General features: G+C 42.1%; 1 protein-coding gene across 2 annotated transcripts in view; it reads left to right on the top strand.

Moving 5' to 3' along the window:
* Positions 1-18,267, top strand: part of SHTN1 (shootin 1) — a 64,224-nt gene that overhangs the window by 17,913 nt on the left and 28,044 nt on the right. For both annotated transcript variants that reach the window (XM_082222670.1, XM_082222671.1), the window contains exons 4-8: positions 3,026-3,120; positions 9,449-9,617; positions 10,584-10,681; positions 11,926-12,007; positions 13,475-13,569. In XM_082222670.1, the coding sequence (XP_082078796.1) occupies positions 3,026-3,120; positions 9,449-9,617; positions 10,584-10,681; positions 11,926-12,007; positions 13,475-13,569 (539 nt within the window). The remainder of the gene's footprint in view (positions 1-3,025; positions 3,121-9,448; positions 9,618-10,583; positions 10,682-11,925; positions 12,008-13,474; positions 13,570-18,267) is intronic.

Below are 18,267 nucleotides of genomic sequence, written 5' to 3'. Positions count from 1 at the left end.
GTTAAGGCTGTTTTCTTTCATCTCTCTGGTGGTTCAGTGCCAGATGCTGACAGAACACGAAACATAAATAACAATTATAGCAAACAAGAGGGAGAATGCCATTGGCTTCTTATTCATTTTAGAGCCATAGCTCACAGCACTGTTCCCCCACCACCACCAATAAAGCCCCAAAGGGCTTGGATTCAAGTGTGAAAGAATCATAGAACTGTGCTTCTTAAATTGTGGTGCCCAAAATTGGACACAGTACTCCAGGTGTGGTCTGACCAAGGCGGAATAGAGTGGGAAGAAAACACATCAACTCTAGTATCTCATAACGATACACAGTACACATAAGAAGAGCACTGCAGGATCAGGCCGGTGACCCATCCTGTTCTCACAGTGGCCAACCAGATGCCCTGTGGGAAACCCATAAGCAAGACATGAAAGCAGGACTTGTGATTCCCAGCAACAGATATTTACAACTTCATAACAATATCATTTATATGCAGTTGGGTAACTATCCTACAACTGGAGGCTGCTTTTATTCTGAAGTTTTCTCATTTGGTTTGGAAGATGAGACAGTGAGACTTATGTATTCAAGGCAGAGATGTAAAGGTTATAGCTCTGCCCTTGGGCATATACAAGGGCAATCTAATGCATGCCTACTTGGGAATAGGTCCTACTAAATGCAATGAGTTGCTTTCAACCAGTGCATGCCCCCTAAATCTGTTCTGTGGGGTTTCCCCAACCTTCCCAAGCGGATTTGGGGATGCCGCGGGACAAGGAGAGGGTGAAAGCAGCAGTACATAAACATAAACTGTTCTGTTTGCACATTTTTAAAGTTAAATACCGTATTTTTCTGTGTATAAGATGCACCCGTGTATAAGACAACCCCTATTTTTTAAACCCCAAATTAAGAAATTAAGTTGTTTAGCTTTTGGGGGAGGGTGAGGGAGGTCCCTATCGCCAATTGCTCACCCACCTTCCCGCCACTGCCGATCACTTGCCACAGCCACTGCTGATTGCACACCTCGCCACAGCTGCCAATTGTCTGCCAGCTTGCCATCACCAACAGCCCACCCGCCCACTTTCCACAGCCGCCAATCGCCTGCCCAATCGCCTGCTTGCTGCTGCCATTAATCGCACGTCCCCTCCCCCTCTGCATTCACTATCTGTGTATAAGATGACACCCAATTTTTGTCCTTTTATTTTTTTAGCAGAAAGCATCGTCTTATACACAGAAAAATACGGTACCACCCGGTGGAACTCCTTAGTAAGCATGTAAAATATTGCGATGTAAATTGGATGGCGGTGATGGCAGTTGTTTGTTTAAATATTTATACCCAACTTTCCATTTAAAAAATGCTCATGGCAGCTTGCAATAAATTTGGAAACAAAATTTCACCGAAGAGTTAAAGAATTCTTAAAGGCACTTAGAAAGGTTATCTTTAATGCCTCAAAATAACTTAAGCAATTTTATCAAATATGTGTAAAATATCATAGACAGTAATGGGAAGTCTGGTTACAGATCCAACAGTCTGGCCAGAAATATGGGTGCTTCTGAAGAATAGTCATGTGTGACCTTCTATGCCAAAGCTTCAATCTCCAAGTAAGGCTGGAAGAGAACCAGAAGCAGCTTTCTTTCCATTGCTTTCCTGGCTTCCCAACACTGTCGCTGCCCCTTATGGACAGGGTGAGGGGTGGGGAGCTCAGTGTGGTACAGTGCTTAGTGGCAGGAGTTTTGGTTGGCTGCATAGCCGCCACGCCCCCCCATCTCTCTTGGTACGCAGTAGTGTTGAGATGCTGGGAGGGCAACACAGCCCCACCCGCTCTGTGCCACTGGCCACTCCTAGAAAGAACCCTGCCTGAAACCTCAGCTGGCCCAATGTAAACATTACTGAGTTAGACTGGCCAATGGTCTGACTTAGTATATGTTCTTAGTTATGTTCTTATGAAGGAAGAGAGTCCACTCTCACCAGTGTCACCCCTGAATCTTTGCATCTTGAAAACTCTGTTGCACCTTTCAGCCAGCTTTGGGGACTGGAATTAAGCCGTTTGGGACAGCATTTAGGCTTTAGGAAATATTAAGCTTTGAAAAAATATATAGAAAGCTAAAAATGTATTTAAAAACCTTTATTTATAGAAAATAATTGTTTTCCCCACCCTTCCAGTTCCTACTGTGGTGTAGTGGTTCAACAGGATCCCAGGAGACACGGGTTCGAATCCCAACTCGGCCATGTAGCTTGGGCTTCGTCACTGTCTCTCCGCCTAATTGACCTCACAGGGTTGTTGTGATGATAAAATTGGGGTGGGGGAGAACCATGTGTGCCAGTTTTGAGTGCTTGGAGGAAAGTTGGGATATAAATATAATCATAACAACAACAGCAATTAGGATGATAAAAATTATTTTGAAATTATTTTTGTGTTTGCTGTAATATATGCTATAGGAAGTGGGAAGAGGTAAGTAAGAAAATGTGATTGTTATAAGAATGGAAGGCATGAGTTTTGATGGGGTGGTGATTTGGGGCAGGGAGGATGAAGGCAAGCATGCAGAAGTAGGGGTAAAGTAGAAGGACTAGAAATAATACGGGATGCACTTTGGGGAGAGGTGAAGCACTGGGAAAGAAGAGTTAATGTTTAGTAGGTTCTGTTAGGAATTTCAGACCGCAATCCAGTGCTTTCTCTCTTGGTAATAAGTCCCATTAAAACAGTGGGCCTTCCTTCCAAGGCAGTCTGATCAAACAGCCATAGGATCAGATGGGAATCCTGTTTCTCCTTGTATTCAAAACTTTGGAAATACTATGTATCATTTTTGACCTTAATGTTTAGTTTTTTTTTAAAGCATTCATAAACATCTGGTCCTTTTATAGATATGTTTTGCTTAATATGGATAAAGTATTAGCTTTAAAGAAGTAGTTGACGTGGAAGTTGAATTAGATTTTCATAATCATAGGATGAATGATCTGAGTAAAATAAAAATCAGAGTGAGGGAAGGCTTGACTCATTAAACACTGTGTGAATCAAATATTTTCCCCTTATGCTTTAGTTTCTCACATGGTCATTGAGGAAGTGAGCTGCATACAGAGCCACCTTGAAATTGAGAAGACATGCCGTGAAAGTGCAGAAGCTCTGGCCACTAAGGTAAGAATATATATTTTATTTTTCCTCTGTGTGGAACACCTAATCTGAGGGTTTCTGAAACACTGGTTCATCGTGGCTGGTAAGCTTAAGTCGCATAACAATGATGCTGATCCTTTGTAGTCCACTTGGAAGGCCCGAGAAGCTGTAAGGTCAGCAGAGGAGACTGAAACCACAATCCTTTACACACTTATTTAGGAGTAAGTGCCTCTGAACAGAATGATCCCTGACCCCCAGTAAATACGCAAAGGATTGCTCTCTAATGTTGAGATCCTGTGTGCTGCTACTTGGCACTGAGGTTCATGAAGAGTGGGGTTTAATATCTGAGTTAATATGCATTGTGGGCACATTCAAATGTGTAAGTTACTGTGTTAGATCCCCTGACTAAAGTGCTACTGCTTCTGTCCATTTCCTTTCCTTTCCTTTCCTTTTATTTTCTTTTAAAAATATACTGTTAAAAATTATTATTTTTTGCGTAGTACTTAGGAGAGGATGCAGTTATGAAAACAACCTAACAGTGTATGTCACTTGCCCAAAGAGGTGTAAGAAGCCATGTCCAGACAAGCACATTCAGACATATGTTTTCCTTTCACGCTGCAGTACCTATAGCATTATGGAACTGTGGCTTTTTAACCAAGACACCAGCATGTTGTGCTAAATTTCATTCTGTGTCACTACTCCCCCACCCTTTCTGTGCATGTATGTGTCTGTTCCTGCACAATTCCCCCATGAGACCAACAGGAAAGAAGTGTATGCCAGTATACCACCCCAAATTTTGTCACCTGACTCCCTCAATTTTTTGGGTTTCTGACTGCAAATGATTTGTGTTTTTTCCCCTGGAACCAAGTAACACAGAATCAAGCACTAAATAGGTGCCATTAGTTTTCCAGTAGTGGCTTTTACGTTGTGTGAAGGCTCAATTATAATATGGAAATTAACAGTTAGGGAAATGTCAGGGAAATGGAATAAACAGGTGTGTGGATGCAGCCAGTATGTCTTGCACCCAGGAAGGGTGTGCCCAGCCCCTCCCAACGTGACACCCCAGTGTATATGTGCAATCAGTTCCATTCTTGTCAGTGCTGAAGGATGTGCCCTCAGACAGATTCAGTGCATGACAAAATTCCTACATGGAAAGCACTCCGATGTAGAATGTGGCCCACAACTTAATGAAAAACAGTCATATTATGATTATAGATGCTTCTGTTTTGTCGCATATACATATGCAGGGGAGTTGTCAGGGTCCAAATACGTGTGTGCAGTCATGATATGTGACAATCTTGAGTTTTATTTTATTTCTGACAAAAAAGAGCTTTATGAAACAGCCCTGAATTTGTTTGCTTGAGCCAGGAAGTAGGGAGAGGATGGGAAGTTGACTGTTTACTTTTGGATGTAATAAAGGATTTTTTGCTTTCTTTCAAGCAATGCAATATATGTCTTAGTATTTTATTTGCTCAATATGTGCAGTCCCCTAAAGATAGATTTGCTTGACTGGGTTTTCAAGGTTTTAAAAAAACAAAGCAAAAAAAGGATAATTCATTGAATGTTTACTTTTTTATTCTGCCTCCCTTCACCACTACCTCCCACATACCATTTTATGCATCTGGGTTAACTGATAAACAAGTTTAGAAATGTCCTGAGTGTCTGCGACATGAAAGAATAATGAGCATTTCAGTGTGTGAATCAAATGGAAAAGTCAGCCAGAGTATTACATTTCAGGTGATTGTTTATGAAAGCAAACCATGGAGCAAGCAAAAGGTGACCTGTACTGCTCTGTTGATTGCATCTAGGTTGATGAATTTACCAAGCATATAATTTTCTATATTCCATCTCATCAGAAGTGCATTATTATTATTACAGAATGTTTTTATCTCTTCATGGATACACACACACACACACACACACACACACACGGTTGTGAATAACACATCTGAGCCACTTCATAATCAGAAAATGGATTGTGGCAATTTTGAGCCAAATTTCATTAGCAATGCTGGCTAGTATGTGTGCATTTGTGCACGCCCCCCCCCCTTGCAAAATCTCAAAGTACTTCTTCAGATGTAGCAGAAATCCCACCAGCAGGAAATCTTTTTTAATTTAGATTCATTAGCAATGTACTTTCTGGATATATTAACTTAATTGTTTGCATAATGATACTACATTAGGATTCATAATATAGTCAATCAACATATAACTAAGGAAATGAATTTATGGCTGTAACTATCCTTTCTTTCCATTCTTTGCATGGAGTGACACACTCTGACAGCTAAGAGACTAGCACCTTCCTGTTTGGTTTGCTATGTCAAAGCTGACTCACTCTTCGACCAACCCTGGAAAGGTTTCTCACATTTTCTGTCTAGATCTTTAGGAGTGAAACACACTTAGAGGAACTAGCAGTGCAGGGTGACTGGGAAGATCTCCCTCTTTCAAGCATCTAGGTTGAGGATTTGTGTTTGAAGACAAGAGTTGTGATCTCTTCTTACTATGTGGCGTCCCTTCCCAGGAAAATAAGATCTTGTGTCTTAGGGTTCGTTCATGCTTCCACTTCCCCCGTGCCGAGAAAGAATGGGTCCAAGTGGTTTTCTGCTTGTCCTGTGCTTTCCCCTGCTCTTTAGTGCTGAATCAGAGCAAATGTCAATCTGCTGAAAACGAGATTGACATTTCAGCAGTAAAGGCTGAGCTTCCTGAGGGGAAAGCGGCAGGACAAGTGGAGTCTGGATGACTTTTTGCTATTATAAATGTTGGACAGAAAGCACAAGTGCCTTGTGTCCCATTGGTGATTCTTGATATAATTCAAAATAAAAGTTGGACATCTCCCATGGTCAGATCTGCAAGCTGTCCTTGCGTTGTGACCTTGTGCATCTTCCAATGGGGGTGGTTCCATTTTTTATCATACAGACAGAACAAACACAAAAGGAATGGGGAATGCCACCTGTTATGGATCATGTGGTCCATAACTTTGTAAGACAGATTCATTTTCTTTTAGTTGATTGATTGTATAGCTTTACATTGCTTGGCTGCCTTGCTTTGATGGGTTTAAAAGAGATTTAGACAAATCCATGGCGGATAAGGCTGTCAGTGGCTACTGACCCTGATGGCCATGTTCTAGACCAGAGCTTTCCAAACTGTGTGTTGGCTGCAGTGTGTAGGTGTTTTGTACGAACACTCCTTCACTCCTCCCAGGGCTGGAAATGGGTTGACTTAACCTCTGGTTTGCTAGTAAAACTGAATTAGTGTGTCCCAAAATGGTATGTGTATAAAAAGTGTGTCAACAACAGGAAAAGTTTGGAAAGCTCTGTTCTAGACTGCTGGAGTTTGCTTCTGAATACCATTTGCTTGTAGCTGCAGGAGGAAAAGTGCTGTTGTAATAATTTATTACGGTCAGAGACCAGTAAAGAGTGCTGTTGCACTCAGGTCCTGCTTGCAGGCTTTGCATGGGCATCTCGTTGGCCACAAAGAACAGGATGTAGTACTAGATGGGGCACTGGCCTGTTCCAGAAGGACTCTTCTTATGCTTGGATAGAGGATATAATTGTTGGGAAAATGCTCTTGGGGAGACAGCGACCCCCCAGGATCTCTGAGCGTCTCCCGGTAGGCACGTCTCTAGAATGGCATGTCCCTTCATCTCCAGAGTGCCTCTCTGCAACACTTTTCATATGAAAAGTGCACACAAGTCTTCTAGCATCATACAGCAAGAAGAAAGAAACATCCGTAGATCTAAACTACATTTTATTTACATTCGATACAGACAATCCATAATCACGTCTGTGTTCTCCAAGCTCTGGCAGAACAACTGTTGCATACTGCAAAAGTGAAACCACAGTTACAATATAACACGCTCAGAAGGAAGAGATAAGACAGTCTTCCGTTCCCACACTCTTCTCAGACATCTCATGTGACTTATACTAATCACACTAGCAGCATCAGCTGCATAAAATATCCTAAGAATAATTGCACTTGTTCAGCTATCTATTTTATATATCCTCTACACTATACTACAGAGACAGGCAAGCTTTTTTTCCTGCCAAGGGCTGCATTCCCTTGTGGGACAGCAGTAAGGGACCACATACAGCAATGAGCGAAACATGGGTAGGGACTGAGCAACAGGTGGGCTAGGCCTTTCATCTATTTATTATTATTATTATTATTATTATTATTATTATTATTATTATTATTATTATTTATGCCACTCTGGGCAGTTTCCAGCAAAATATAAAAACTCACTAAAACATCAAACATTACATGTCAAACCGAGAAGGCCCTCTGCCTGGTTCCCTGTAACTTCACTACTCACAATGAGGGAACCACCAGAAGGCCCTCAGAGCTGGGCCTCAGTGTCTGGGCTTAATGATGGGGGGGTGGAGGCGCTTCTTCAGGTATACAAGACTGAGGCTGTTTAGGGATTTAAAGATCAGCACCAACATTTTTGTTTTCTGTCACCTCTTTTTCTCTCTTTCTGCAGACCCTTTCTCTTTTTGCTGCCACTCTTTCCCTTGTCTCCCCATCCAACCTGCATGAAACTGATTCACCCATCCCTAGCTACAAAACCAGATCCAGCTACTGTGTTTCAAGAAACCGGAGGCTGCCAATCTCTCCCCCATCCTAAGCAATCAATCAATCAATCACTATTATGTGAGGACCTGTCCAAGAAATCAAAACTAATGTAACCCCTACCTGCTACAGACAGAGATCATGCAAGTTTGGGAGAGTTTACCAATCAATTTGGGCAAGGCCATGCTTGCTGCTATAACACTGTCCATGTGTGTGGCAGAAATTTTGCCTACATTTCACAATTCAAGGGTTTCCAGTATCTCATGGGGTACAGCTATGAGCAATGGAATGCACTGAAACTTTTCAGATTTTTCAGAAGTGGATGGGGAGGGACCTGTCCATCAGCCTATTCTCTGCACCTGCACTGATTTTTATTATGCATGCTTTCTGCATTATTAGGTCTATGGCAGCCTCTTACACATCTTGTAATACAGAATAATTTAGGGGGGAAAGCTATGCAAGCCACTGAGCCCCCTCCACACCAAGTTGCAGGATTATGATACTTGTCTCTATCTTGCATTGATCATGGAGACTGCCTGCTATGATTTTAGCAGGTGTTTTCAGGGTTGCCCTAAGTGAACAATGTCCTCATTTGTAAGGCTTGGCCATGCTAGTATGTAGTGTTTTAGTGCAGTGCATATTTCAGAATATGACAAAAGCATGGCCTATTATAAGGGCTCCCAATGTGCAAATGAGTAGGATAACCTTGTCAATTTCTGCTCTTTTGGTTTTATTAGACTTTGGAACTTGACTCCATATTTATAAAACCTCTTCCATTGCTGATCTGGAATAATCATGGCTGCTGTGAACACTTTCCTTCTGTTAATGAAAATGTACATTCAGGGGCAAAAACAGTAGAAATGAAAGGAATGGAGAGTGCTAAAATAAGCATAGTGATTGTCTAGCATAGTCTTTCTGTTCTCTCTCTTGTTCTGCTGACCTCCTTTCAAAATTGATTTTTCAGACTCTTTATGAAAACCTTTCTTTTTCTCCTAACCCCCACCCCACCTCCATTTCTGCAAAACTTTTCTTTGAAATTCAGAGGATCAGTGCAGCTTTCTGTGGTTTAAATCAGATAAGCCATTTAATCTTGAATCAAGATGCTTACTAGACAACCACACTTAAAAAAAATGCAGAGGCAGGGCAGCCCTACCATTAGATATGATGGGGCAGTTGCCTCTGGTGGCAGGTGCTGTGAGGTGGGGAGGGCAGCATTATGAATGTAGAGGATAGAGAGGTGTGTTCCATGTGGCCTGCCTCTGCCCCTCTGATCTGACCTGCTGGGTGGAGGACATTGTCCGTTCCCCAAAATGGCCCACTCCAGAGTTTAAGAAAAGCTAGGTAGCATCTAGAGCAGGGCTGGGCAACCTTTGGCCCTCCACACATTGCTGAACTACAAATTCCTGACCATGGCCACGATAGGTGGGATTGATGGGAGTTGGAGGGCAACAACATCTGGTGGGCACCGGGTTCCCCAGCCCTGACCTAGAGGTTCACTTCCTCTGGAGGAACTCTTTCTGTTGGACAAAGGGAACTGCTGGATACAACCCATTGCTCTGCTTCTGAAGTCTGAACATCCCACTCTACTCCAGCCACCAGGAGCTGGTTTTTCTTTCTTTCTGAAACGCTTGCTTGACACAGTCCTCAGTCCCATCTCAGCGAGTGTTTCAGATTTATGCTTGGTGGCCTTGGGATGACTGACATGTTCTATTTCACTTAGGAAAGGAAAGAGAAAGGGCTTTTTTTTTTTAAGCAACAAGAGTATGTGCTTGGAATTTTGTAGCTGAACAAAGAAAACAAGACTCTGAAAAGAATCAGCATGTTGTACATGGCAAAACTGGGGCCGGATATAATCACTGAAGAAATAAACATTGATGATGAAGAATCGTCCACAGATACGGAAGGTAGTCCAGGGGCATGTGACTCGGTGCTTTGCCAGCAGATGATAAAAGGTGGGTGCTTCTGAATTAGGGCGGGGTGCCTTTTCAAAAAGCGAGCATGAATCAAGTTGAGTTATACTGTAATGAGTAAATGTTTGTCTAGTTGTATAAGAGATTTTAGATGCAGCTAATGGGCTTCCAGTAGGATTTGAAACCAACCAATAGGGCCCGGACAGAGATGAAATTTTCATCATTCATTGGCTTTTATTTTGGACTGGGTCAAAGGTGGCTTTTACTGAGTCAGCCACTGATCCATTTATTATTATTATTATTATTATTATTATTATTATTATTACAAGTATTTTGTGTTTTTATAGTGTAAACCACCCTGTGATCTTCGGATGAAGGGCTGTATAATAATATATAATAATACTCTGGCAGAAGCTTTTTGGGTTTTCAGACAGGAATCTTTTGCAGCCATACCTGAACACGCCAGGGATTGAACCTATGACCTTTTGCCTTCAAAGCATGGGCTTTACCACCGAGAACTGCAGCCCTTTCTAAGGGATGCCTGGTCTCTAAGGCAGGCTGAGAGATGCATTGTGCACTGCAGAACTGAACTCAAAACAGTTGAGAGCCTGCTGCATCAGGCCAATGGCCAATTAGTTTAGCATCCTCTTCTCTCAGAGGCCAGCCAGAGGCCTGTGGGAACCCTGCAAGCAGGATCCGGGCACAAGAGCACTCTCCCCTCCTGTGGTTCCCAGCAACTGGTATTCAGAAGCATTACAGCCTCTGAATTTCTGGCTTTTCAGGCTATGATGTCTCTGCAATGAAAATCAAACTAAGACAAAGGACCAGACAAGGCAAACTTGTAATGGTATCTGCATGTAAGGCACCTGCCTTCTTAATAATTCAAGAACCTATTGATGACCGATTCTTCAGCTTTTCCTGCCGGTGTCTGTCTTTGTGTGCTTATTGTGTGTGTTTTTGTCTCAAATGAAAAACGAACTCTTCCCACCACCGCTCTTGAAAATGTAGATCTGCGGGATCAAATTATATCTCTTCAGGAGGAAAAGAAGGCCTTAGCCATTGAGCTGGAAAACCTGAGGAGCAAATTAGTAGAAGAAATTGTGGATGTAAGTATTGTGTCAGGAAAGCAGGGAGTTGGTGAATGTGACGTTGACTTTTTGTGCCTAGTTTTTGGTTTATGACTGTCCACTGTGAAGTTAATTGGATAATACCTAATCCCACAGGTTCATCAGGATTGTTAACTGCTTCTTCTTTTTTAAGGGTGGGAGACTTTCCGTTGTCCGCTTCCCCTCTCAAATATCTATTTTCCTTTCGACGAATCATTATCTGTTGGATCCTAGAAAAAGGAATGTGGTAAACAATAATTTGTATCAGCATCTGAGTGTTTGTGCACTCAGATGGATTGGCCTAATATTACAAACTTACCAGACTCCAGTGCAGTCCCATACTAGGATTGAACACTGGGGCTTTTATGGTAGTTTGGAAGGGGTAACCTCTCCCAACCAGCTTTTTCTCAGGTCCAGCGTCAGGATTTTGGAGCTTTGTATCACAACCATCAGCTGGCCTCCAAAATCCATAAGAGGAGATGAAGGCAGAAAGTATGACTCAAAAGCACTCTTAACTTCACCAAAGTGGAGATCAGCAACCCCCTCATTGCTGTTTGATGCTATTGTATTACCCTGTACAAAACTGCAGCCAGAGAGAGACTTAGCTGTGTGTCTATTAGCCTCCTGCCCCCTCCATCTCCCACAAGCGATCTTGCTAGCTAAGATTCTACATCCTTGTATACAAGGGCTTTAAAATCTCCTTGCTGCGTATGAAGTACTTATTGCCACTTCTCAGCTCTCGGTTATTATTCAGTAAAGCATTTTAAGATATTCCAGCTGTTTCTGTGCAGCTTTGGTTGGTATGCTGAGCAAACATATTAGAAAGTAAATTCCTTTGAAACCAAGGCGTGTGTCAGAGTAACTTATGATTGCTCGGTTAGCTAGAAAAATTATGAGCAAAAAGGGCTTGTCACTTCTTACAGGCACATCAGCAAGAGCAGAAAAGAACACGGAAGAACTCTGTACAGGCCAATACCTAAATGAAATACCAGTGTTAGCATATTGGTTGAGTTACAGCCAAGTCTCATACCATGTAAATCATTAAGTGTTTTTGTTTTCCTGATGATCTCTGTTATGTTTTATGCTCAGTCAGTAGAGCGTGAGACTCTTAATCTCAGGGTTGTGGGTTCAAGCTCCACGATAGGCAAAATATTTCCTGTATTGTAGGGGGTTGAGCTAGATGACCTCTGTGGTGCCTCCCAACATTTCATTTCTATGATTCTATGTCTCCCTCTACTACGCAGGTAAATAAAGTCAAGGAAGAAAATGCAGTCTTGACAGCTGAACTTCAGAAGCATCAGAAGGTGTTGGAAAAATGTAACCGAAGTATGTACGTTTGCTTCATAGTCATCTTCTCCTCCAGTTTGCTTTCTCAGCACTGCCATTTGGAGAGCCTTGTTACTGCAGTTCCTCTCCTATATAGATGCAGCAAGGTCCAAATCAGAAAACATCATCTAGTTTTGTGTACTCTTTTAAAAAAATCTTCCTGGTTCTATTTGAATATTATTTATAATTGTTGTATATTCTTTTTATGTACACTGCTTAGGATTTTTTAAAAAAGTAATTAGTTTATAAATTATTGTAAGTAAATAAAAGAAAAGCCAGAATCAGGGGAGCAAGGCTGATCCAACAGACGCTTCTTACGTTCTTACCTATAGAACAGGTTTCTCCATTACTAAACATTATCAATACATAGCTCCCAGCCCCACAAGTTGATTGCAAAACACTGGTTCATGAAATTGGGGGCAAGCCTGCTGGCTAAAATTGCCCAGAATGTGCACAGATATTGTGCAGGCTCTTTGGTATTGTTCTGCCCACACAGCTCAACCGGGACTTGAAAGTAGTAACAATCAACTCTTCAAAATCTCTTAATGACTGCTCACAAGCCCTGATTTTGCAACATACTTCAGCTCTAAGAGTCAGTTTTCAGAATAATGGCATAGAATTTCAAACTCTATATACTCAGTAAATCCACTGTGTGCGTGGAAGCACTCCCTCGCCAAAGCCAAAACAGTCAAAGCACCATGAAAAGGCCCTTTTGCAATATGAATTAGAAATTGCCAAGAGGCAACCAATTTTCAACTTGCATTTCATAAGGAAAGCTGTGACTGAGGAAGATTTAAAAGAGATTTGCTGGGCACGGCCAGAATTTGTACCTGATCTGTACTGCCAGAATATTGCAAACCAAGAATCAGGCCTAGCTGCAAAACTCAGTCCTAATGACCTGCATTGGGCCAAAGCTGGAACTGGTTAGGACACCCTTTCCTTATTGTCTTACTGCCTTTTTGCCCCTCCCCAACTACCTTCCAATAAGCAGCAGTGATGCTACCAATCAGGTGAGCGAGGCCAGCCCACAATGCTGTTTTAGATTTTGTTTAGATTGGGTTTAGATTGTGTTTATCTGGCTTGGGTGAAAGGCAGATTATAAATACTTCTAATAAATAACAACAACAGATCTTTGTTTTGGGGAAAAACAAAGCGAAGCTATTTGCCCAGAAACCAGTCTTCCACCCCACTGCACTACAGTTCTGGGATTATTTATCCACCAATGCAGTATTGCAGCTGAAGCTTTTATGGTGGCATGCAACCATAAATCTTGTGTAATCTTGTTTCATGGCATGATACAACATGTCATTTTGAAGTTTATATATTTGATGCACTTTGTATGTGAATTGCAATGGCTTGCAGCTGATGGTCACTTTTATTTTGCTTCCTAATTTGTTGTTCATCTTTGTGTGTTGTTATGTGTTGTGGTGTGTTTGGATTTGTTTTGTCTTTTTGTGCTTTAAATAGTGTCTGTACTGGCAGTAGAAGAATATGAAGAGCTGCAAGTAAACTTTGAACTGGAGAAAGATCTGCGACAGAGAGCAGAATCCTTTGCACAGGAGGTATGTAGGCCAACAGAATCTACAGATCAAATCAGGTTTTGAAACATGGATTTTTAAAAATGACCTAAGTAAGAAATGAAGATTATATATGCCACAGACATTAAATATGTGCAGCACACAAACAGTCTAGAATAAGGTGCGGGGAGGGATGTATTGATAAGTAAACAAAAGCCAAGACACAGTGGCCATCAGTTGGGGGAATTTTTGTTATTATTATTTGTCCTTTGCAATAATGGTCAATATTTTACAGAATTATTATTTTTTAATGTAAGAATACAACATTAAAATCAGTTAAGACCATTTGTATGTATGCGTCTAGTCAATCTGTCAAGGTTCATATATATGCCACAACTGTAATAAGACTCTAGTATTTATAGATTGTATGTCTACCCAGTTGTATATTTTAGCTTGATACAGGTTTTCTGAAGTAAAGGGCCATTTACTCCATAGCGGCTTCTGTTTATTTATAAATAAATACTGTCTTCTTTCCACTCTGCAGAAGGGTGTACGTTTATTATGCTCATTTTAAGAGTGTCTAGTCCCAGAATTGGACTAGAGTGCATCTGTGACACTTTGGTGTCCTTTTGTGTAGTGCATGCTTTTGGGTATGCAGAAGGGCTTGCAGGAAGCAAATTATTGTGTTAAATTGGAGGCCAGTTATGAAGTTTCCCATGTGGCTTATCTATCAGCATTGAATGTGGCTTATCTGTAAAGCTGGGGCTTTATGTGGTATATTCTATATGCTCTCTGGGTTGTGGGTTGGGGTCCTAATCTGTAAAATGCACTCAGCTTTTGCTTCAGGGAGGGGCCATAACTCTGTGGTAGAGCACATGGCTTACATGCAGCAGGTCTCAGATTTGATTCTGCATGTGGGGTTGGCAAAACCCCCGGGGACGTTCTTAAACAAGCAATGCAAAGAAATAGAGGAAAACAACAGAATGGGGGAAAATATCTGATATCTGGTGCAGCCTAACACTGAGGGTGTATGTGGGTTGGGAGCTAGGAAAGTTCCATTGACCTGCCTATCATTTTGCTCAATTTTACTGCCTATGTGTAAGTAATAAAGGTTCCATATACAATTTAATATGTGCATAATACAGTTATTTTTAAAGTGCAGTGCCTTTACTTATCTTGGTTACTTAGGATGCCCTTGTCATTGTGCAACACTTGCAGACATTGTATTTAAAATCCAGTACTGAACATTTGCATACAAAAGGTCAAATGCTGTTATCTGCTTCCTCCACCCCCCTCAACAGTAGAGGAAAACGCTTATAATTTCCGACAGCCATGACCTCCATGTATAAGAATGTTGCTCCTCTCATGAGATTGCATGCCATTGATTCAGAGATATCAATGGGCTTTTTTAGTGACGAGCTCCACAATAACTCTCATTTAGATGCATTAATGGCCTTTGGGTTATTTTGTAATAACTCTTCCATTAATATGTGACGTGTCTCTAAATGGATTGAAAAACCTGCACTTATGAAAAGATTCTTATGTATAGCCTAGTTCGCCAAGGGTGGGAGCAAGGGGACTTGCTATATGACTATAATTAATGTAACACCCCATAGCTTCAGTTGTCATATACAGGAATTGGGTGAGGTCAGGGGACAAATACATTAGCCTTAGAATCTGAAACCTGTCACCTGCAGAGTATAATGGAAGATTCAGCTTATTGGAGGGAGAGTGCCAAGGAATTCCATTGTAAAGGAATCTAATATTTGTCATACTATGGGGCCAATCATATGGCAAGATCTGCTGGGTTGAGAATCTTAGAATGCAGTTGATCTCCTGCTCAATCAGCTAATTTTAGTCTCAGCTGTCATTAAGTCCCCAATTGTGACTCAGCCGAAAATACATCGGTGTAACTTGCTCATTCTGGCTTAGCCAGGTAAGCCACAGCTGCCTGACTTGAGGCCAGTGTAAATTCCAAAAAAGGGTTGTTCTTGGGGGCGGGACCAGAAAAGAGGAACTTAGGCTGCATCCTAAGCCCGTTCAGCTTGGTCACATGACCTGGCGACCTGGCATACAACGCTGTTCTTTCTGTGTTTATTTCTTTCACTACATTTTCCACATGAACTAGTTTCAGTGTAGGTCCTTGTCTATGGAACTGTGATCAGCACTATCCATCATGACAATGTTGAAACACCTGTTAGGTTGAAGGGCGTAAGCCAATAAATGCCAAAATCTACCACTCGGCCATATTTTACCTCATTTGCAAACAGGCGATTCACAAAGTTAAGAGTAGAGAGCACTGATCATATTTCAGTAGATTTGGAAATATAGTCAGTTCAAGTGGTGCATGGGCTGTTTGTAAAAACAAGCAAGTGTCCAGATAACTGATTTTGCTTCCATTTTTGTTTAATGACGTGTTAATAAGGGATAGTAAGAATCTATCAGCCACCATGCTGTGGTTATTTACTGTGCTGGTAAACAAACAGCATGGAATTTGGACAAGAAATAATGTGGCATTCTGTATCTAATACAGCAATCCTAAAACACATTTCTGCTTTTGCTTCACTACAAATGAATTTCTTAGTCATTTTTAAATAATTACTTTACTTTTTCTTTCCATAAACAGAAAATCCTACCTTATGCAGAAATACGCAATATTGTCTTTCATATAGATTTTTTTTAAAAAAAAAATCCCTCACCCTCTGATACCAGGCTTAGTCTTACATCTGTTGTTCATTAAGAAGGAGTCTTAATGAAGTAGGAAAGCAACTTCAGCATAAGGAACAAAAGGAAATTGTTATGGATTTTGTTATGAGTGCTCAGATAGAGAGACACCATCTTTTAAATATAAAAGATTAATTTGAAATAATATTTCAGTACAGCACATGCCCCAACTACTGTAGATTCCGGCGTATTAGGCGACTGGGCTTATAAGACGACCCCCCAACTTTTGCTGCCGCCCGCCAAGTGCTGCCAGGGGCAGAGTGCTCATCACTCCGCTGCCTCTGCCGTCGCAGCAGCAGCAGCCCGAGGTGAGGCGTTTGGTGGGTGGAACTCGCTCCCTCCCTCTCTCCCTCTGGGAATCCGGCGGTCCCCATGGTGGCAGGGCGAGCAAGCCCCAGCCAAAGCTGCGCACCACCTCGCCGCGGGAAGGGGAGGCTGCCGCAGTTGCTGCTGCTTCGGGAGGCGGCCAGGGATGGAGGTGGGGGGCGGCTCCTACCACCCTTCTGCCCGTCGCCATTCCAAGCCAGCCGCCGCCACCTGCCAAAACCTGCGGTCTTGACTATGCTACCACTCAGTGGATTTGTAACTGGCTGACTGACCGAACCCAAAGGGTGCTCATCAATGGTTCCTCTTCATCCTGGAGAAGAGTGACTAGTGGGGTGCCACAGGGTTCTGTCTTGGGCCCGGTCTTATTCAACATCTTTATCAACGACTTGGATGATGGACTCAAGGGCATCCTGATCAAATTTGCAGATGACACCAAACTGGGAGGGGTGGCTAACACCCCAGAGGACAGCATCACACTTCAAAACGACCTTGACAGATTAGAGAACTGGGCCAAAACAAACAAGATGAATTTTAACAGGGAGAAATGTAAAGTATTGCACTTGGGCAAAAAAAATGAGAGGCACAAATACAAGATGGGTGACCCCTGGCTTGAGAGCAGTACATGTGAAAAGGATCTAGGAGTCTTGGTTGACCACAAACTTGACATGAGCCAACAGTGTGACGCGGCAGCTAAAAAAGCCAATGCAATTCTGGGCCTCATCAATAGGAGTGTAGCATCTAGATCAAGGGAAGTAATAGTGCCACTGTATTCTGCTCTGGTCAGACCTCACCTGGAGTACTGTGTCCAGTTCTGGGCACCACAGTTCAAGAAGGACACTGACAAACTGGAACGTGTCCAGAGGGCAACCAAAATGGTCAAAGGCCTGGAAACGATGCCTTATGAGGAACGGCTAAGGGAGCTGGGCATGTTTAGCCTGGAGAAGAGGAGGTTAAGGGGTGATATGATAGCCATGTTCAAATATATAAAAGGATGTCACATAGAGGAGGGAGAAAGGTTGTTTTCTGCTGCTCCAGAGAAGCGGACATGGAGCAATGGATCCAAACTACAAGAAAGAAGATTCCACCTAAACATTAGGAAGAACTTCCTGACAGTAAGAGCTGTTCGACAGTGGAATTTGCTGCCAAGGAGTGTGGTAGAGTCTCCTACTTTGGAGGTCTTTAAGCAGAGGCTTGACAACCATATGTCAGGAGTGCTCTGATGGTGTTTCCTGCTTGGCAGGGGGTTGGACTCGATGGCCCTTGTGGTCTCTTCCAACTCTATGATTCTATTATTCATACTCAGCGTATAAGACAACCCCTGACTTTGGAGAAGATTTTCCGGGGTTCAAAAGTCATCTAGTACGCCGGAATCTACGGTAATCTGAACTTCATTTATCTATACCTGATCACCTAAACATCTTTTCCAGCTTTTCTACCATTGTAAAATAATGCCTTTTTCCTTTGGAGCGAATCTAATAGAAGACTGGGCAGACTTTAGGGTACAGTCCAGTCATTTGCTCTTAGCATTGACCTGCTGAGATCCTGAATGTTAGAGGAGGTGACAAGATTCTGGTGTGTGCTTGTAGATTTTCCTGATGCCTGCTCCATCTGGATGCTAGATAACCAATTTCCCATATACCCAGGTTTGAATAAATGCTGGGCAAATGATCTAATTTGCAATTTGGTCATGTT

Source organism: Podarcis vaucheri, assembly GCF_965113315.1.
Source record: "Podarcis vaucheri genome assembly, chromosome: 5".
In the NCBI taxonomy this organism is placed as follows: domain Eukaryota; kingdom Metazoa; phylum Chordata; class Lepidosauria; order Squamata; family Lacertidae; genus Podarcis; species Podarcis vaucheri.
The sequence above is the reverse complement of the archived record's forward strand: the minus strand, read 5'-3'. Positions and strand labels throughout refer to the sequence as shown.